Raw genomic sequence first — 19,425 nt, 5'->3', positions numbered from 1 at the left:
CTGCATGGGGACCCCCTCCCTCAGGAGCAGGAACCTGGACTGGGTGTGCTAAAGCCCCTCCTTCCACTGGCCTCGCTCCGAGAGAGGAAAGGGAAAGCGTGCAAACCTGAGGAAGCCACGCCCACACTTCCTGCCCTGCCTGTGCCCACAGGAGTGTGCGGGGGAGCCACTCTTCATGCTATACTGCGCCATCAAGCAGCAGATGGAGAAGGGCCCTATTGACGCCATCACGGGTGAGGCCCGCTACTCCCTGAGTGAGGACAAGCTCATCCGGCAGCAGATCGAGTACAAGACCCTGGTGAGGAAGCCAGAAGCTCCAGGCCCACATGTGTATCTTCTGCTCCTGCCCCTTACTCTGCCTTCTGTCCATAAAAGCAGTCTAGGGGGTCAATAAAGAGGATGATGGGAGGCTGGTCTGGGGTGAGCCCAAAGGGCAACTACATGTACCAAGAGCAAGACAGGCAGGCCCACCCCCCAATCCCATCTCATTTGGTAAGCCCTAAAAAGCACTCCATGCCTCTGTTTACCCTAGACAATATTGGGGGAGAAAAAAGTTCATCCATCATTAGGTATTGGGTAATTGGCATTATGAGAAAGATGTATGTTGGTTTCTAACATAGAGGCTTTGGGGAAGTGCACCACTAGTCTCTCATACATCTAGAACCATCTCTAAACACCGAGGGTGCTTCATTCCAGAACTATAGTCTCTCCTAAGCCATCCAGGAGCTAGAAAGTAGAGTCCTGGTGCTTTGAGAATGAAAAAGTGGACACAATGACTCAGGCTGTCATTTGGCAGATGTTACAAAGGTGAGGGAAACTGAGTCACAGACCAGAAAAGTACCTTTATTCCCCCTATAAAGAGAGTGAACTTTGGAAAAAGAAGATTCTGAGGTCCTGACCCTCTCCCTCAACCTACTCCTTCAGCTCCTGTCCTGCTCACCCTCTGTCCCCCACTTGTAGATCCTGAACTGCGTCAACCCTGACAACGAGAACAGCCCAGAGATCCCAGTGAAGGTGTTAAACTGTGACACCATCACACAAGTCAAAGAGAAGATTCTTGATGCCGTGTATAAGAATGTGCCCTATTCCCAGCGGCCGAGGGCGGTGGACATGGACTTGGGTAGGAAGCCTGGACTCAGAGTGTGAGGGCAGGGGTTGAGGGGTGAAAGAAGGGAAGCTGCCCTGCACACAACCCTTGCAGCGGCATGACTGTATCCTGATCAGGTGAGGCCCATGTGAAATGCTTCCCGCTTTGGGCACTGCCTGTTCAGATGTGGCTGTCTCTGAGGAGACCCACGTGTTTCCTCTGCTGCCTGGGCCCATGGAGCCCTAGATGTCTCTAGCCTCTGTTATTGGTACCAGCTTGAGGGGGCCAGGTTGCCAGGTCCCTAGAGAAGGTGCAATCGGGAGACTCTGGCTCACAGCCCTCATCCCTTTCACGTTGCTCCCTGCACCACCCCCTCCTCCCAGAGTGGCGCCAAGGCCGGATCGCCCGGGTCGTGCTGCAAGATGAGGACATCACCACCAAGATTGAGGGTGACTGGAAGCGGCTCAACACACTGATGCATTATCAGGTGAGAGGGGGTGTCTCTTCCCCTCTTCAACTTCCCAGAATATTCCCTTCCCGCTAAGCCTTGCTCTAAGGCCTCAAAAGTCTGAAAAAGATTTTCCTCTCCCTGCTTTCCTCCTCCAACTGGAACATAGAACAGGGATTCTTAGCCATGGCTGCCCGTTGGAATTACTGAGGGAACTGATAAAAAACATGAGTGACCAGACTCTACCCTCAGAAACATATTTAATGGGTCTGGGGTAAGGTCGGTCTAGGCATTTCTATTCTGTGTACCTCTACATTTGCAAAAAAAAAAAAAAAAAACTGTATATTGCAAAGCCCTCCACATGGACAGCTGCCTTAAGGTACCTGGCACTCTCTCTTTAGCATCTTACTAACGCAGCCCACACCTCTGACTTACAGTGGAGCAGGGAGTTGGATAGACTTCTCTTGAGGTCTTACATTCTTCCTCTTAGCTGGTTTCCTTGGGAAAATTACCCAGGCTTTCTTTTCTCTCACCTGGAAAATGGGGCTCCTGGTGAACCCTGCCCCAAACAGTTGTATGGAATAGATACAAGATAGAAGTTGAGGTGTTTAGCACACAGGCAGACACATTGAATGAGCAATCAAAAAAAAAAAAAAAAAAAAAAAATCCCTGCGAAAGAACACAAGATCAAGGAGGTATCTACTCCTGCGTCTTCTCCCCTCCCATGGTAACCACTCCCAGCTGGGGGGTCTCTGTAAGATTAAGCACAGGTAGACAGGTTGGGATTCAGAAAAAATACTAAAATAAAAACTGGAAATAAGAGACACCAAGGGAAATTAAACCAACCAGAGGAAGCGCCTCAGGCTGCAAGACCCATGGGATCGTCTGATTAATAACATCCTCCCATGTCCCTGTCTCGGAAAGAAAGATTTGCAGAGGGGCTGGCAGGCTGGGCTCTCAGGCACTGAGCTGCCAACCACCAGGCGCTGGAGCTGGCAGGAGCCTCCGCGGGCACAGAGGAAGCTAGGGCACAGGGGATCCCCAAAAATGCTCTTCTCCAGGCTCCATCCCCCTGACTCACCTGCACCCCCCATCCTGACACTCTGCCTGGACCCCCGCCCAGAGGACATGAGTGTGGTGTAGTGAGAAGAGAAGAGGCTTTAGAAGCTGTATTTAACCTCTGCTTCCCCACTCACTGGTGTTGTGACTTTAATCTCTCTGCACCTTGGGCTCCTCATCTATAAAATGGAGATAACAACCCTTATTTGTGAAAGTGTGAGGTGCCCAGGATTGTACTCACAGATAAGGTAGCTGCCATCACTCCCTGTTAATTCTGTACACATACACACATGCCCAACCACCACCACTTCATATGGTGCTTAATGTATCCGGTAGAACAATTGTAATGAACCAATTAAAGTTGAATAAGAAAGTGCAAAAGAAAACAGCATGATGCTCCCAAATCATGAGTTTCTAAAGGGCAGGAGTGGGGTCTTTCTGCTTCTGCCTCTGATACCCTAATGCTTGTTACTGGGCTTTCCAACCTGCGGCTCCCAATCAGAAGAAGGAACTATTCTGTTCTTTTGGTGCTGATCATACAAAGCACTTTCAATTCCCTGATGTCATTTATCATTCATGTATGCATTCATTCCTCAAATATTTACTGAGCTTTTGCTGAGTGCAAGTCACTTCCCACATGCTAGCCCTGAGTGACAGGGGACAGCAGGGAGTATTCCCCACTTTGGGAGACTGTGATGATGATGATGATGCTCATAATAGCACCACCAATACCAACATTTACTGTGTGCTCACTGGATACCAGGCATTGCTCTCAGCCTTTCTGTGTTTTAACTTCTTTAATTCTCACCACAAACAACATGCAATTATTATCCCCACTGACCACTAAGGCTCAGAGAGGTTAAGTCCTGGAGCGGGTAGGCAGCAGAGCCAAGGTCAGACCCAGCCAGTCATCTTGACCATGGATTTGCACCACCTGTTGGTTAAAACAGAGAAAAACCAAGGACAAGAGAGGTTTAGTGATTAGACCTGCAATTGAGTTGAACTGTGGTCATTTGAGTCACCTTGTGAATCTTTCATTAGGTGACAAGAAACTATAAATGATAATGTAATCTGTTCTCCCTGGGAATGTAAACTCCTGCCCCTGCCAAGCTTTCTGGGTATCATTTCTGGGCTGTCAGTTATAAGGAGAATTCCTGAAAGACAGAAGTAGAGACTGTCCCCCTCCCTGTCCTGGTGCTGATGGTACCAACAGCTGACAAGTCCAGGGAGCTATTCTAGCTGGGAAGTAATGGAGTCTTGGCACCTTCCAAGCACAGGACCTTGGAGCTTTATACCATCGAGTCAATGCACTGCCCTCTTGTTACCCTCTCTGGAGTCAAAGGTCCTTGGAGCCCCTGCAGAAGAAAATCTGCATAATCTTAATTAACAAAGAGATGTTAAAAAACTTCCCAGGCTTCCACAGATTTATAGGGAGGGTAAAATTAAACACCACCACTAAAACCCACTATCAGGAAATCTCGTTAGCACTAATGTTCATTTATAGTTTGACTTCCCCACATTTAATTCTTTTTTGGTGGGAGAGAGGGACTGACAATTTAAGACCCAGAAAGATGGTTTTATGACTGGTGCAGCTATAAATCAAACTTATAAAGTTCATAAAAATTGTTAAAATAAAAAATGGTTTAATAGGAATGTTTTATGGCCCATAACATTATTATAGCTGTTTTATTCCCTCTGCGTTAGGGGTTTAATTGGATCGCCACGATTCTGGGGATTCTCTGTTTTTATTGGATGGAGGGTAATCTTAAATCAAAATGGCCCCAAATGTCTTCAATATGGCTCCTCATTTATCAGCCCTCTCCCTGCAGGCTGGGTGCTGAGCTGGGGCGCCCTCATAGAGGATGGGACAAGACACTATCTTTCTCCATCAGTCCCCAAGAGTAGCTGCCCTTTTGGTGAAACTATTTGAAGTGATCCAGGCATTATAGGACCCAGGCCAGAAAGAAAGCAGAGCCAAAAGGGAAAATGGGCTTCAGACCAGTGTGACTCGAAATAAAACTCCAAGTTAGAATATATAATGAAGAGAACATGTGCTCTGGAGCCTGACAGACCTGGCTACAAATATTGGCTCTACCATGTATGAATTATGTAACCTTTAAGAGGTTGCTTAGCCTCCCTATGATTCCATTTTTTTTTCATCTGCAAAATGGGAATACTTGTGCGTAGCTCACAAGTGGATGGGAGACTGGGTCTAGCCCAGTGCTGTCCAGTAGAAATATAATGCAAGCCACATGTGTAATTTAAACTTTTTGTATTAGTCACATTAAAAAGGTAAAAATAAAAAGATCAATTAACGTTACATATTTTATTTAATCTAACTGGTCTAAAATCATTATCATTTCAATATGTAATCAATTTAAAAATTATCAATAAGATAGTTAATATTTGTATTCATACTGTCACTGAAATCCAGCATGTAATGTATATTTATAGCACATCTCAATTTAGACACAGCTCATCTTAGTTAGGATTAACCACATTTCAAATGCTCAATCAACGCACATGGCAAGTAGCCATTATATTGGGTTGTGCAGCTCTAACCCAATAAAAGCTCAAAAAAACAGCAGTAGTGGTTGTTTCTAGTATTCCTGTACTCCTTGCTCTCTACCCCACAGCTGTCTTATAACCCTCTAGAAATACTTGACTCCAACTTCCCAAGACACCTACATTCACCATACTGTACCCTTTGTACCCTTTTCAGGTGTCAGACAGGTCGGTGGTGGCTCTGGTCCCCAAACAGACCTCCTCCTACAACATCCCTGCCTCTGCCAGCATCTCCCGGACATCCATCAGCAGATATGGTGAGAACCAGGAGGGCAGACTGGGCAGCTCAGAGCAGAGTCTTCCGCGACCTAGCAGGGCCCACTCGCTACCCCTTCTAACAGCAGGCAGCCCTTACTGCTGCTGGCCCAATCACAGGCTCCTGCCAGTTGGTTTCTGTCCTCCCCAGTCCAGGCATTCCCAGGCAGCCTGCACCCTCAGACCTGTGGGAGCAGGTGGCATCATGTGCCCTTTCTTTGATATCCCTGCCTGGTGGAGGAGTCAGAGTGGCCCAGAACCAGGAAGACACCTGGCTGGGGGTTCATATATCCCAGGTTGCCTGGGCCAGTCCAGTTCATGCCTGTTGTCCTGGCTGAATTATTAAGAGTGCCCCTCCCTCTACTCTTACAAGTGTCCCAGTTTGATCAATAAATTAGTCAGAGGAGTACTGGGGCCCCCAGACCCTCTGGGCAATGAGGTTATGGCACCTCCTTGTCCCTTATTTTATTTGCTCTGGTTTCATGTATGCACTAAGGCCTTGGGCTTCCCAACCAAAAGGCACTGCAGGACTGAACCCAGCAGCACCAAAAAGGGCTCAGGAAATTCCATACCCCAGGCCCCATGCAAGAAGAGACCCTTAACTCCCAAGAGGAGAATTACAACTTGCAGCTCTTTAGTATCCAGATTTCTATTAAAGCACTGACGAAAATATCCTATTGATGTTTTACCTATTAATTATTCATTGCTGGGAGTGTCTGAGTAGAGGTGATACCCAAATTCCCGAGGGTCTCTCTAATTCACAAAATTCATAAATCCTCTTCTAAAAAAGCCTTCAGGCTCTTTTGTCCTCATGCCAACCAAGGATCCCTAAAATAACCTACCATATATGAGGTCCCCGCAGCCCCTTTTCAGCTGAAATGAGTTTATTCTGAGTGGATGCAGCAGGCGGGCAGGGATTCTGGGAGTATCTACAAGCAAGGATGGTGACTCAGTTACTCACAGCCCTCCACCACCCCCTTCTCCTCAGACTCCTCCTTCAGGTACACGGGCAGCCCCGACAGCCTACGGTCCCGGGCCCCAATGATCACCCCAGATCTGGAAAGTGGGGTCAAGGTGTGGCATCTGGTGAAGAACCATGACCACGGTGACCAGAAGGAGGGTGACCGGGGCAGCAAGATGGTGTCCGAGATCTATCTGACCCGGCTACTGGCCACCAAGGTAACTCCCGCTCTGCCCAGACCAGGGAGCGCTTGTTAGAGGAGCACGTCCCTCCACTCCACAGCACAGAAAGGAAGTCTATACTGTGTCCTTCAAGAGGACCCAGTCAGATAGTCCAGGTACAGCCGGACATGGTGGCTCACGCCTATAATCCCAGTGCTTTGGGAGGCCAAGGCAGAAGGATGACTTGAGCCCAAGAGTATGGGACCAGCCTGGGCAACATATCAAGACCCAATCTCCACTAACAAAAAAAAAAAAGAGAGAGAGTCCAGTTCCCCGGGCAGGGCTTCTAAACAATCAGGCCACTGCTGTTCTCTGTCCTTTGGCAAAAATAGCAAACATATCTTTGCTTTCTGCATACTTCTTGAGACTACTGTTTCGCATCAGAGGAGCAGCTCTCTCCCTCTGGACCCCTTAAGCTCTAGGAAGGCACTGGGGTTTCTTGCTGATATTAGTTGGATAGATATGCTGGCCTCCATTATCATTGCCCTTTCTATCCCCTTTCTGGCCACAATGGGAGGGAAAGCACAGAGGCCTGGCCTGCCAGTAATCCAAGGGGAGGCTTCCCCTTCCCATCCCATCCTACCCCAGCTACTCCCAAATGTTGATGCAAGCGAGGCTACATCTTCTAGCCTTCCTAGAAGATAACAAAATAAGCCTGTAAGTATAAGGTATACTTAAGTATAAGAGTCCATATTTTCCAGGCGGGGCTAGATTTCAAATACTCTCCCCCATGGACCCTCCAACAGTGGCACTGAAGTTTTAATACAGTGGCATCCAACTTACAGCTCCCAAACTTGCCCCCAGAGTGGCCCAGAAATATTCCACCAGACCCCATGTCTCCATTTTAGCTTTGCCTGATATGCTCAGCATAACAATAAGAGACCAACAAACAGATAACAGAAAAGGCTACAGGTTTCTACTGACCCTCAGAGGTGTGCCATGAGCCTGTAAACTGTGGGAGCCAGGCCAAGTCTTATTCCTGTTCCAGAAACCCACCAAAGCCCTGTGGATCAGCACTCTGCCTGGGGGTGTTCTTGAGTCTAGACCCTTCACCCGCATTCCACACTCCAGATACCACTTGTCCCAGGCCACCAATATCCTAAGCCTTTTCATACCTTTCTATCAGACTCTCCCAGTCCTGCTGTGCTCCTGCCAGGAGGCACCTGGTCCTCCAGCTTGTTCCTTGGACACCCTTTCCAGACTGGCTTACAGCCTGTGTCCCCTCATTCACCCATGGGAAGCCCAGACTCAGGGCACTTCCTGTCTTCCTATCAAAGACCCCGATCCTACACCCTATGTGGAATGTGGAATGTGGAATGTGGCTGCAGGTTGGAGGAGAGATTCTTCCCTAGGATCCACAGCCCACCCAGTTTCTCCCACTTCCCCAGCTAACCAATAGTGCCCTTCCCCCCCCCCCCCCCCCCACCGCCCCACCCCACAACACTGCCTGCACAGCCTCGTGTCCCAGACAAATTTCCAAGGCAGGATGGATCCAAGGCACCATCTGGTATGCCTGTCTGCTCCTGCCATCACCCCTACTCCGTCTCACTCTTCCCTACCCCTCCTCCAGGGCACCCTGCAGAAGTTCGTGGACGACTTGTTTGAGACCTTGTTCAGCACTGTGCACCGGGGCAGCGCTCTCCCCCTGGCCATCAAGTACATGTTTGATTTCCTGGATGAGCAGGCCGACAGGCACAGCATTCACGACACAGATGTGCGGCACACCTGGAAAAGCAACTGGTAAACCCTAGGGGAGCTCAGCAGGAGGCGCAGCCTGGAGAGGCCTGGAGCTACGAGGGATGAGGACCAGGAGACGGGAGGGTGGGAGGGTAGCCTATTCTCAGCTGGGGCTGGGTGATCCGAAGCTCCTGGAATAGTGCACATATGCTCTGCAGAGCCCACACAGTCCCCAGCTGCCTGTGCCAAGTAGGGTCTGCCTGGCTTGAGGCCCAGCACTAGGATGCACCCTTGAGTCCCCCAAGAAGAGCCTCCTCCCCTGGCTGTGAGATCTCTGGTTCTCAGGAGAAGGGAGCTGGGGGAGCCCCTGCAAAGAACTGCATTTGAAGCCTGCAGCAGAGCTTCACAGCCAGGCATTGTGGGGCATTCTGAGTGGGGCAGTTCTAAGGCACTTCCTGAGATGGGGAAGCCCTGAATTAAACTGAGACCCCTGGTGAAGTTGGTCAGCACTGGAGAGGGAGTTCACACCTGCTATAGACTTGAGCCCACTGACAGGGAGGATTTCATTGCAAACTTGATCTCTTAAGGCCAAGTGATTATCCTGGCGCCATAGCTTTCAGGAAGCAGCAGGCAGAATGCCCCGCAGGCATGACTCTCTCCCCTAAAGTCACCTCCGCAACCAGACCAGCAGTGGGAGAAGCCCTCAGGCCCCTGGTAGGAGACTTTATCCTCCTGGGTTTTGAACCTGGACCACAGACCAAGCTAAGGACTGGCTTTCAGGTCAGACAGGACCCGGCCAAGAGCTGGCATCAAAAGGCTTCCTTTGGGAAAGAGCACGGAGGGGAGGTCCAGGCATTTGGGTTGGGCAGGCAGCCCATGCAGCTGTCTGGAGTCAGCGGTCTCCTCAGAAAACAGAGCCGACACAGATGGGCCCAGGCTGTTATTTGGGAATCAAAAGTCCTAGCAACCAACAAAACACTTTGGAAAAAGCCAACCCCAGCCCCATCTTTTCCTTCCTCCTCCCGGGTCTTGTGGTCACTGAGCCTTCCTCAATCTGCAGCTTTGATCACAGTGGAGTGAAATGGATAGGCTGGGGTGGCCCTAGGGTTAGGAGCCCACAGTCCACTTTGCCAGGACAGGCCTTCCAGATCTGCATTCCCTGGACAGCACATGCCTGTCCCCTTTGCTTTGGAGCATCCCCAGCCCAGTGCTGGGAGAGAGCAATTCGGGGGAAATCAAGAGAAAGTCCAGGGTTATCCCCATCTCTGTACCTTCGGCGTGCTGGCCGGACCCAAGGAACAGAAATGCACTACCCTGGCATCGTGGTGTGGAGAGAGTTCCCTTATCCAGACCTCAGTAGCAAATGTCCAGGGAAGGATTACCAGAAACTACCCAAGGCTGCCAGAAGAAGGGGAGGGCAGAAGAGATGAGTCAGCTCAGCTGCAGCAACTCCTCCCAGGCTAAAGGAAAGTGAGGGATCCTGTTGTGTTTTGGAGGATAGGCAGAAATCTTCATGGAAGGGCCCGAGTCTGGGTAACGCAGATCTTTCCCAAGACCTGGCACTACTGAGACATTTGGGAAAGTTTGGGGCCCACGAGAGTCGAGAGAAGATGAAGAAGGGGAAAGAAGAAGCTGGGGAGCTGGGAACATCATCTCAGGCTGGAGGACAAGCCTGCGACAGGGCCTGTTCCACAGAGGAGTCAAAAGAGTTAAAGCCCAGGAGGCAGCTGGGAAAGAAGGCAAAGCTGGAAAAGGAAGTAAAAACAGCAGCTGTTCTGATTTTGAAGGAGAGTAAATGGGCTTATCTGCTTTATGGCCTAAGGAGCAGAGAAAACTCATTCTCCTCTGGTTATAAATTCCCGAGTTGCAGAAGGAAGTCTCCTAACTACTGATCGGTTCCTCTTGGGGTGGGAAAATCTGAGCTACAGCGAGTCATTCCCAGGGTGCCAACAATGGCCTCCACTTCTCCCTCTGCCCCTGCCCAGATACAAGAATGCCCTGGGGAGAGTCATGAAAGAACTTCCCCCAGGGGAGCCCATTCCTCGGCCCAGCCAGGCCAGGCCAGCCCTGGGAAGTAGCTTGGGCAGCCGCACTGGGCGGGGAGCGCAGGTGGCGCCCTTTGTGCCCGCTCTGAAGCTGAGCCTGGGGCTGCTGGCTGCCTTCTTCCGGACAATGGCCACGGACACTGTGAAGGGACTCCAGGAGCCTGGTGGCTTTGTTTGAGGCCCTGAGAAAATGTGCTGTCCTCTGTACTTGGGCTTGCCTAGGGGCACAGAGGCCTTTAGAAAAGTCTCCCAGGAGGGAACAGAACACACCCAGCCCCAGCCCTCGGATGTTAGAGATCAGGGTCAGTGTCCCCCTTAGGACACAAGGTGCCTCTCCCTCCATTTCTCCCAGGTCAGTAACAGCTTAGGCTAAATTCACCCTGGCTGGACCCATTTTCTTCCATTTTACTCCTTTGCCCCTTCAGGTGGACGATTTGAACTTCGTGGGGGAAGAATATCAGTGGGCAGCAGAAGGGGCATGGCCCGCATGCATTCTCAAGTCTGCTCTGCCTTTCCCCACAGCCTCCCTCTGCGCTTCTGGGTGAACGTGATTAAGAACCCCCAGTTCGTGTTTGACATCCACAAGGGCAGCATCACGGACGCCTGCCTCTCTGTGGTGGCCCAGACCTTCATGGACTCTTGTTCAACGTCAGAGCACCGGCTGGGCAAGGACTCCCCCTCCAACAAGCTGCTCTATGCCAAGGACATCCCCAGCTACAAGAGCTGGGTGGAGAGGTCAGTAGCACCCTCAGGACAGGCCCATGCCCCTATCTCCCTGCCCATTCCCCGCTCTATAGACATCACTGACCGAGGACTCAGACGACGGTGTCTGTCACCTCCTCAGGACCTCCCGCTCCCCTCCCTGCCCATACCCCCCGCTTCGGGAGGAAGGGTGGCTATGTGCCCATGGAAGTCAGATGATTATCATCCTAATTACCATTCATTGAGCATGTGCTAAGCACTCAGCGTTCTAATAAGATTTTGTGTGTATCATCTCATTAAAATGTCCAGCAGAGTTGTGGAGCCACTATTATTATTATCCCCATTTTACTGATGAGGAAACTGAGGTACAGAGAGGCTAAATAACTTGCCCTGCGTCACACAGCTAGCAGGTAGCAGAGCTGGGATCTGAACACAAAGAGCCTGGTCAGAGTCTGGGCTTTTAACCACTCTGTTGGGTACTGCAGCCACGAGCTCTAAGCTAGATGGAATCTACTGAAGAAACCCTGGCCTTCAGCCTCAACCTCAGCTTGAAGCAAGAGGCCAGAGGAAGCCACATCAGAAGAGAAATAGGAGGCAGGAGCAACTGGGGACATCAGTGCCCTCGAAGGACCTGGGCCCAGGGTAGCTATAGGTAAATGTTTGCTGAGGCCTCCATCAGGGTGTCTGTCCTGTCTCTGGCAGATACTACGCAGACATTGCCAAGCTCCCAGCCATCAGTGACCAGGACATGAATGCCTACCTCGCCGAGCAGTCCCGCCTGCACGCCGTGGAGTTCAACATGCTGAGTGCCCTCAATGAGATCTACTCCTACGTCAGCAAGTATAGTGAGGAGGTGAGACAGGGCCCCAGCGGGGACAGAAACCAACAGGCAAGGAGCAGGAAGCCTGACTCAGTCCTTAAATAACAATAGATGGCAATTTAGAAAAACATTCAGGGAGTCAGAAGCCCATGAGCTCAAAAATTATCATTCCTTTATGGGGCAACTCAACTCCTGATTCACTGAAGGCTTTATACGCTTCATTGTCTTTCACTCATTGTTAACACAATAAATAACACTTTTAATCATTTGTTTTTCAGTTCAAAGTATTGTATAATTAATTTCATTCTCTCTTAATGAATCAAACTATTCTTTGCACTCGGGCGGATCCTGTCAGTTACATTTCAGATAGACAGGTGGACCCTAATACGAATACAAGTTGAATAGGACAGCTTTGGAAAATTCACAAAGCTTCTATAGCATTGAACCTGAAAGTAGTAGTAGTAGTAGCAGCAATAATTAACACTTGCATAGCACTTCCTATGCCAGATAATGTTTTAAGCACCATGCATACATACATATATATAGGTGTGTGTGCATGTATTCATTCAGTTAATCATTTAAATTATTTAAGGTTATGTGCATGAAGGCAGAATGGAAAGGTAGACAGGGTGAAGAGGGAGGACTCTGGAAAACGGTGTCTTCTCTTCTGAGTCCTGAAGTCTTCCTGCCTTTGTTTTTGCTCCTCAGCTCATCGGGGCCCTAGAGCAGGATGAGCAGGCGCGGCGGCAGCGGCTGGCTTATAAGGTGGAGCAGCTCATTAATGCCATGTCCATTGAGAGCTGAGAGGAGGAGCCTCGCATTCCTGGGAAGAGGGACCTGTCCAAGCTGTCACACTGGGAGTCTCAGATGGAAGGACAAGTGATGGGGATCAGACCCCAGAGCTTGCTGTCCCCTGAGACCCCATCCTGGGGAGAGGGGAGGGCCCCTCTCCCTATGCCAGCCAAGTTTCGTCATAGCCAGTTCCAGCTGGGAGAGACAGTGGGCGTCATCCATCCACAGTGAGAACACCAGAGAACCTGGGGCCAGGAGAAGGTGGTTCTTCAAGCCGAGAGGCACGAGCTGGGGACAGTTCTGCCTCTGTGACTGCTGCTTTGCATGAAAACTCATTTGATGTATATTGGGGAAATAATAAGAACTTTATTTAATTTTTTTTAAGAAAAAGGGAAAAAAACAGAAATAAAACACAAAGCCGCCCTGTTGATCCCGTTCAACTTTTGTTTAATTCTGATTTCTGTCTCCCTTCCTTCTTTTCCCCCATTCCTCCTTCTTTATATAATGCCTATTTCCAAATGCCAGAAAAAGCAAAGAGATGCTGAGAGACATTGGAGAGAAAGTGACTGTCTCCTTTTCCTTGAAATTAAAAAAAAAAAAAAAAAAGTGAAGAGGAGGAGAAGAAGAATGAGCACAAGTATGCACCAAACACTTCACAAAAACGGAGGCCAGTAAAACCTGAAATTATACCGGCAGCCAGAAGAGCATGGGACTTCCAGAACTTCGCAAAAATTGCAAAGCCATCAAGAGCTCACCCTGGCTGACTGGAAACTGAGCTTTACCTACCACATACCTGCATATTCTCATCTTTTGAGAGGAGATGCGTACCTAGATAGTACCAATGCTTTTTGCTACTGTTTTTTGTTTTGTTTTATTTAATCTTAAACCTCAACAAATGAGGAGCTGGTCTTTGATATGTTTCCTTTCAATTTCCCTAAAGTTACTATGAGAAGTGGGGTGAAGTGGGCCTCTCCCAGACCAGACACCTGGCCTCCCTGCGAAGGTTGGGCAGCCCTGCCTCATATCAATCCCTGTCATAAACCAGGCACCCTCGGGAAACGGCCTGGAGGTGTGTGGGCCAGGCCTCCATGAGGTTCCATTTGGAAGTTGATTTGGGGACATGGGTGTTTGACTTTGGAGTTCACTCCCATCATCCAGTAGTTCCTGGTAATTAAAAAGAAAACAAAAATCAAACACTGTTTACAGCAAGCAATACTTGAAGAGCATAGGTTACAGAAGCTGCAGTATTTATTACTATGCTTTCTTTCTTTCATTCTCTTGTGCCTGGAGAGGGGAGACAACCCTTCGCTCATATATGAAAGCTCCTGACCATCTGGGCCTACAGCACTTCCTCAGTAGAAATGACTGTGGCATGCCCACGTGACTACCTTCTGCCTCTCTTTCTGCCTCTCATGGACTTGTGGGTGTGAAGGACAAGTGGATGACTTCTCACTGGACTTTCCTTCTCTGTCTCTTCTGATGACGCCTAAAACTATGGATGACCAATTCTCCTGAGTGTAGTTTCCAAACAAAGAGACCAAAGCTCCATGCCCAGGTCCAGAGGCCCCATAGAAGCCAGCGGGAGTCATCGAGAGGAAAGGAGCTCTGTTGGTGTCAGGACCTTGGTGGCCAGGATAGCCATCAGAGTGTCCAGGCCTCCCACATTAGCTTGGATCCGAGCAGCCAGCTCCAACTTCTCTGCAAGCAGCATTGGAGTCAGGGGGTAGGAACACAAGGGAAGCAAAGGGGTGGGACTGGGGAAGATAAAGAGGAACAATCTGCCCTTCCTCACTTTTCAAAGGGTCGAGAATCCTAGGCTATGATGCTGGGAAGCTAGACCAGCTCCTCCAAGAGAGACTGGACCAGGGTCATTTCCTCTGCTATTAACTCTGGGCTCCAGCTTCTCTGTACCCTGCTTTACCTCCAAGTGGTTCCACTTTCCAAAGGCCCTGCTGACCACATGTGATTCCCAGGAGAGGGCTGGGGGAGGGGAGCGTAGAGGGCTGGCTTCCATCCTTGGCGTGTAGCTTTGGATCGCTGTCTAACCACACAGCAGACGTTGCCTGGTCCCCCCAGCTCTAGTTTCTTGCCTGAATGCAGCTGACAAATGGGAAGAGAAAAGCATTCAGCAAAATACTCAGGAAACTTGCTGTTTTCATTATAATTCACAACCAGCCATGCCAAGGCCACTTTCTTTTGAAAATCCACTTCTGTTAAAGTTTCTCGGGCCCTATTAATAGCCTGAAGGAAATACTAATGACTGGCCTTCCGCACCAAGCCAAAGTGTTTGCTTTTCATAGCACCCAAAGCTTATCAGCGCAGAGCCCATAATTTATGGAGATAAAAGGAAAGGAGACACAGGCAAAAAGAGTGTGAGCAGGAGACTTTATGCTACCCATAAAAAAGTCCAGCCCACCCCATCTAACTTCTGAGCTCTGTTTGGGTGAAGATTTTCTGGCCACACGGCTGCTCAGACTGGCATCCAGGCTTTGCTCCACCAAGAAGCTAAAGGTAGTTGGACATCTCAGCAGCATCTCTACCAACCCTTAACTCAATGCATCTACCTGGCATCTCCCAGCAGTTACTTTTGGAGATAATTCACTGCCCCTGGGGCGTTTCCTTGAAGGTTTGTGGAGAGCGTGGAGAATGATGGGGCAATGGCCAATTGGAGGGTGGAGAGGAAAGAGCCAGAGCTGGCTATGAGTGGTTTGGCCACATTTCTCAGGATTCCATGAGAGAGTTGGGGAACTTGGGCTGACAAAGGAAGTGGCCTGGGGCATCCTTTAGGAAGGAATTAAGAAAAGGGAAAAAGGTGGACTCAAGCCATGCCATGAGGGTGAAAGGTTGTAAGGCCCTGCCCCCTTTCCAGCTGGCCACTTGTTCCTCCTCCACACCTCTTGGCTTTGGGGCCACCAAGAACCAATGAAGTTCACACCCTTTGGAATGAGAAAAAGAGGGAGTTGGTTGGCCTCTCTTCTCCCTGTTATCCAATTTGAGGATATTTTGACCTTGGGTAAGGATGAAGTGTTGAAGCCACAGCTCCTCTCTACAAGAAGCCATTCATCTTGGAGGAGGCAGAGATGGAAGTCTCTCTCCAAAGTCTATCAGTTTTGCTTCATTTCATTGATCTGCACAAGAGACAATGCTCTGGAAAAGAAAGATGACCCCCGAAGGGTGCTTGGCAAGACAGAGGATGCTAATGGGTAACGGAGAGCACTCCCTCCAGCTGGCCCTTGCTGCTGCCTCCCGTCCTCTGCATGGGGTCAGGTGCTTCTGTGCTTGCCGTCCTACCTCTCTCCACAGCACGGCTCTCAAAACCATTTTGATCCCCCACTGGCAGAGAGTTCCCCTCTTTACAGAGTTCAGTCATTAAAAGCACGAATCAGCTGTTAATCTCATTGGAGGAGGGAACTGTTCCCTGAATTCATTCATCCGGGAACCTTCTTGAATAGCCACTGTCTGCCAGCCACTGTTCTAGAGATGGGAAAACGGCACAGAACAAAACCAAGGTCTTTCTTCCAGCGAATTTATATCCTTCAGGAAGCTGGTTCCTGCCACCAACTTAGCAGGCAACAGTTCTCCTCCCCTAGTGGCACAGGGTACCAGTTTTATAGGAAACGGGCTCCAGCAAAGGAAGAGAGTAGTCCAACCCAGCTGCCTTACCTTATTCTGGGGCCATTCCCCCAGCGATGAGAGCTGCTCTTGTTTCTACTGCCACCATCTCTTCTGGCAGCACATCACCTGCTGCTTGAGCTCCCGACCTTCCTTCAATTCCACCAAATGAGGACAGGAAATAGTCAAGACCCCTGGCCCTGCTGAGCGTGAAACAGAATCAGTGGATGGGTGTGCTGGACGAAAAATGACCTGGGTAGAACAAATAGGGAGCATTTGAAAGCCTCGGGCTGATAAATCTCCAGGTGCATCCCGGTTGCCACACCTGCCCCCATTAACCTGCTGCTGGTAAATACTGAGCCAGCAGCTGCTCCGGGAGAGGCTGTTTTTTTCTCAGCCACACTGTGTCTTGCATGAGACTCCTGGGGCCTGGGCACAGACAGAAAAGAATTGAGACTCAGGAGGCTCGGTGGGTGAGAAAATGAAAAGTGGCTTCATAGACACAGGGCTGTGGGAGCAGATCCCACGGGGAACTTGGGAGATGAACTTCAGGGCCTTCCGATGCCTTGTCTCAGGAATATGCTTTGAGAAAAATGGTAGCATCCTTTCCATAACTCAGTCTTTCTTCCCTAGTTTCCCTGAAGTGTGACATTTTAGTATCTGGAGCTCAGTGATCCCCATCAATGAGGGATAAGGTTTCACTCTTGGTATTTTCTAACTAGTACCAAGGAAAGTCCTGAGACATGATCACGGCCACTGCTCGGCAGACAGGGCCTCTGCCCAATAAGCAAACTGGAGATTCCTCAGCCTCTCGTGGACACCCACATCTTGTTCTTCTCAGCGCAGAAAAGCTCTCCCTTCAGCCTGAGCTGTCTTCTTTCTGCTGCAGTGCAGCCTGCTCCCTCCTGCCCTGGCCACAAGGAAACATCTTCTGCATTTCAGAGTCCTCACTTTGACTTATTTGGCCTTCATCTTGGCATGGAAGGTATGGCAGGCAGAATGGAAATGGTCCCCCCAAACAGAACAGATGTTCTTGCGTGTGTAACGGAAGAAGGGACAAGCTCTCTGTCACATGAGACTAGGGGCCAGAACCCACCTGCCTTTCCCCACAACTTTTCCTGCTCAAACCCCCTCCTCTTGACACACTGGAATCTGTATTATATATATTTTTAAGAAAATACAATGATGGTTGTCTGGTTTTGTTGTTTTTACAGGTGTTGTGGAATAAAAACTGTAAGAAAATTAAGTATTTAAAATGTTCCAATAAAGTGGGGTTTTTTTGTTATTCTAATATATTACTGTGTACCTATTGTAAATACGAAACACTCCTATTTTGCAAGCTGAGGACACAATTTGTACTGTTGTTATATATAAATAAAGTTTACTGAATTAAAAATCCTTAAATCTTTAAATAAACCTGATTGTTCAGCAGCATATATGCAGAAGAACATTTTACGGGCATATTTAAGAAGGGTACTCATGGAAAGATGAGCTAAGTTGTTTTGAGGGAGTTTTAGAATTCTCTCTGGAGCCAGAGCTTATTAATGTACCAGTCATCATCATCAACATAATACACACACACACACACACACACAGAGGATGCCCTGGCTTATACCAGTGGGTGAACACTGCCCCCTAGTCCCAAGACCTCAGAATACAGCTTTCCTCCAACTGGAGGCAGCAAGTGCACTCCAGGAGACAGGACCCCTTCCCAGAAGCGAAGGGAAGTTTCAGAAGAATGAGATCATCCTCTGCCTCCATGCTTAATACATGTTCTTCATGTGTATGTACACTCATGTGTACAAAGTGCACTCGTGTTTGTACATAACATGTATTAAGCATGGCCTGGCACTGTGGTAAGTGCTGGGGGATAACATAATACATGAGAAAGACGTGATCCTTGTCCTCATCAACCTTTTAGTGTAGTGAAAATCATAAGCATTCTTAAAAAGGAATGTTTCACCATGCATTGAGAAGGGGTGTTTTGGTGGTTTTTTTTTTTGTCATTTTCAGTTAAAGGATTAAAGGCAAATAAAGGGAAAGATGCCAGATAGTGTGTGCTTTTAGTTCCAGTGCAGGTAAGACAAGAAGGTGGGCCCTGCCTAGGGGAGAACAGTAGCTGGACTGACAAAGTCCAGAGGCAGCATAAACATCACAATTCCGCAGTAAGGCTGAGAAGTAGGGAATTGATCTTAGGACTCCTAATCCTTAGGGTTCCCTTAACCCAAGGAGGTCATGCCTCCTCTCCTCTGTACTTTCGTCTTTCTGTTTTACATGCTGGTATTCCAAAGTGTGTAGGTAACACTTCTGCTCTCTGGTAAGAGAAATAGATGAGAATAACTCAAGAATCCATCTGACATCTCAACTTAGCATGCAAGCAAACTGCTGTTCACTGTTTTCATGATAATAGGACCAAGAGAGTTCTGGGTCTTTAACCTCATACCAGGCACTAAGAGTAGAGCCTCCTGAAGGATGAGGTGCAGGCCCTGCCTTCAGAGTGCCTGAAGTCTAATATGGACAGCTAGCACACAAGGGAGAATGGGGCCTGGGACTTATAAAACAAAGCATGTAAACAAGTGCGTGTTGGTAAACATGGTGTGTGCTTACAACTTTGAAGAGATCGTAATTGAGAAGATCGTCAGTCCCTACTTAGCAGCCACTGAGTTCACAGTGTGTGTCCCCCATCCACACCGCACACATATACATACACACACACCCTTCCCAAATGGAATGGAGAGATGCAAAAGCTGGTCCTGAGGGTGAGAAAAATGCACACATAACACCATGAGGAGTCAGGAGGAGAGGAGAAGAGTTCAGTGCCGAGGCCTGCATGTAATTAGTGTGTCATTTTCAACAACACAGTGGGCCTCAGGCCTGGGAAGTGCACCCTTGGGCCTGGGGAGTGCACTAGAGCTTTTTACTAACTTTAAACCACCCTCCTCTTCTCTCTGAAATGCAAAACTAGAACCCCGGAAGCACTCTAGTGTCTAGCAGTGAAAAAGGTGTCTTTTCTCAGTAAAAGCAACAATATGGCCCCGGTGAGCTCCAATGTGGGACGGAGCAATTAGATGAGCCTTGCCTCTGTCACTGCCTGACTGGGCTCCTGGCTTCACAAGAGGCTGGGATGCAGGGAAATTTGGACAGAGGAGGACATTTCTCAGTAAAGGATCCTTACGTCCCT

At 49.1% G+C, this 19,425-nt stretch overlaps 1 protein-coding gene across 1 annotated transcript in view; it reads left to right on the top strand.

The window, feature by feature from the left end:
• The window catches only part of PLXNA2 (plexin A2), a 221,652-nt gene extending 204,012 nt beyond the window's left edge, over positions 1–17,640 (top strand). The window contains exons 24-32 of the mRNA XM_023198398.2: positions 152–298; positions 961–1,120; positions 1,471–1,574; positions 5,317–5,416; positions 6,403–6,593; positions 8,167–8,336; positions 10,841–11,053; positions 11,723–11,873; positions 12,549–17,640. Coding sequence (XP_023054166.1) covers positions 152–298; positions 961–1,120; positions 1,471–1,574; positions 5,317–5,416; positions 6,403–6,593; positions 8,167–8,336; positions 10,841–11,053; positions 11,723–11,873; positions 12,549–12,644 — 1,332 coding nt within the window. The 3' untranslated portion in view covers positions 12,645–17,640. The remainder of the gene's footprint in view (positions 1–151; positions 299–960; positions 1,121–1,470; positions 1,575–5,316; positions 5,417–6,402; positions 6,594–8,166; positions 8,337–10,840; positions 11,054–11,722; positions 11,874–12,548) is intronic.
• Positions 17,641–19,425: the final 1,785 nt, after the last annotated feature.

The sequence above is a fragment of the Piliocolobus tephrosceles genome, chromosome 1 (genome assembly GCF_002776525.5).
Source record: "Piliocolobus tephrosceles isolate RC106 chromosome 1, ASM277652v3, whole genome shotgun sequence".
Lineage (NCBI taxonomy): Eukaryota > Metazoa > Chordata > Mammalia > Primates > Cercopithecidae > Piliocolobus > Piliocolobus tephrosceles.
Note: the sequence above shows the minus strand (reverse complement) of the source record. Positions and strands in the feature narration are given on the sequence as shown.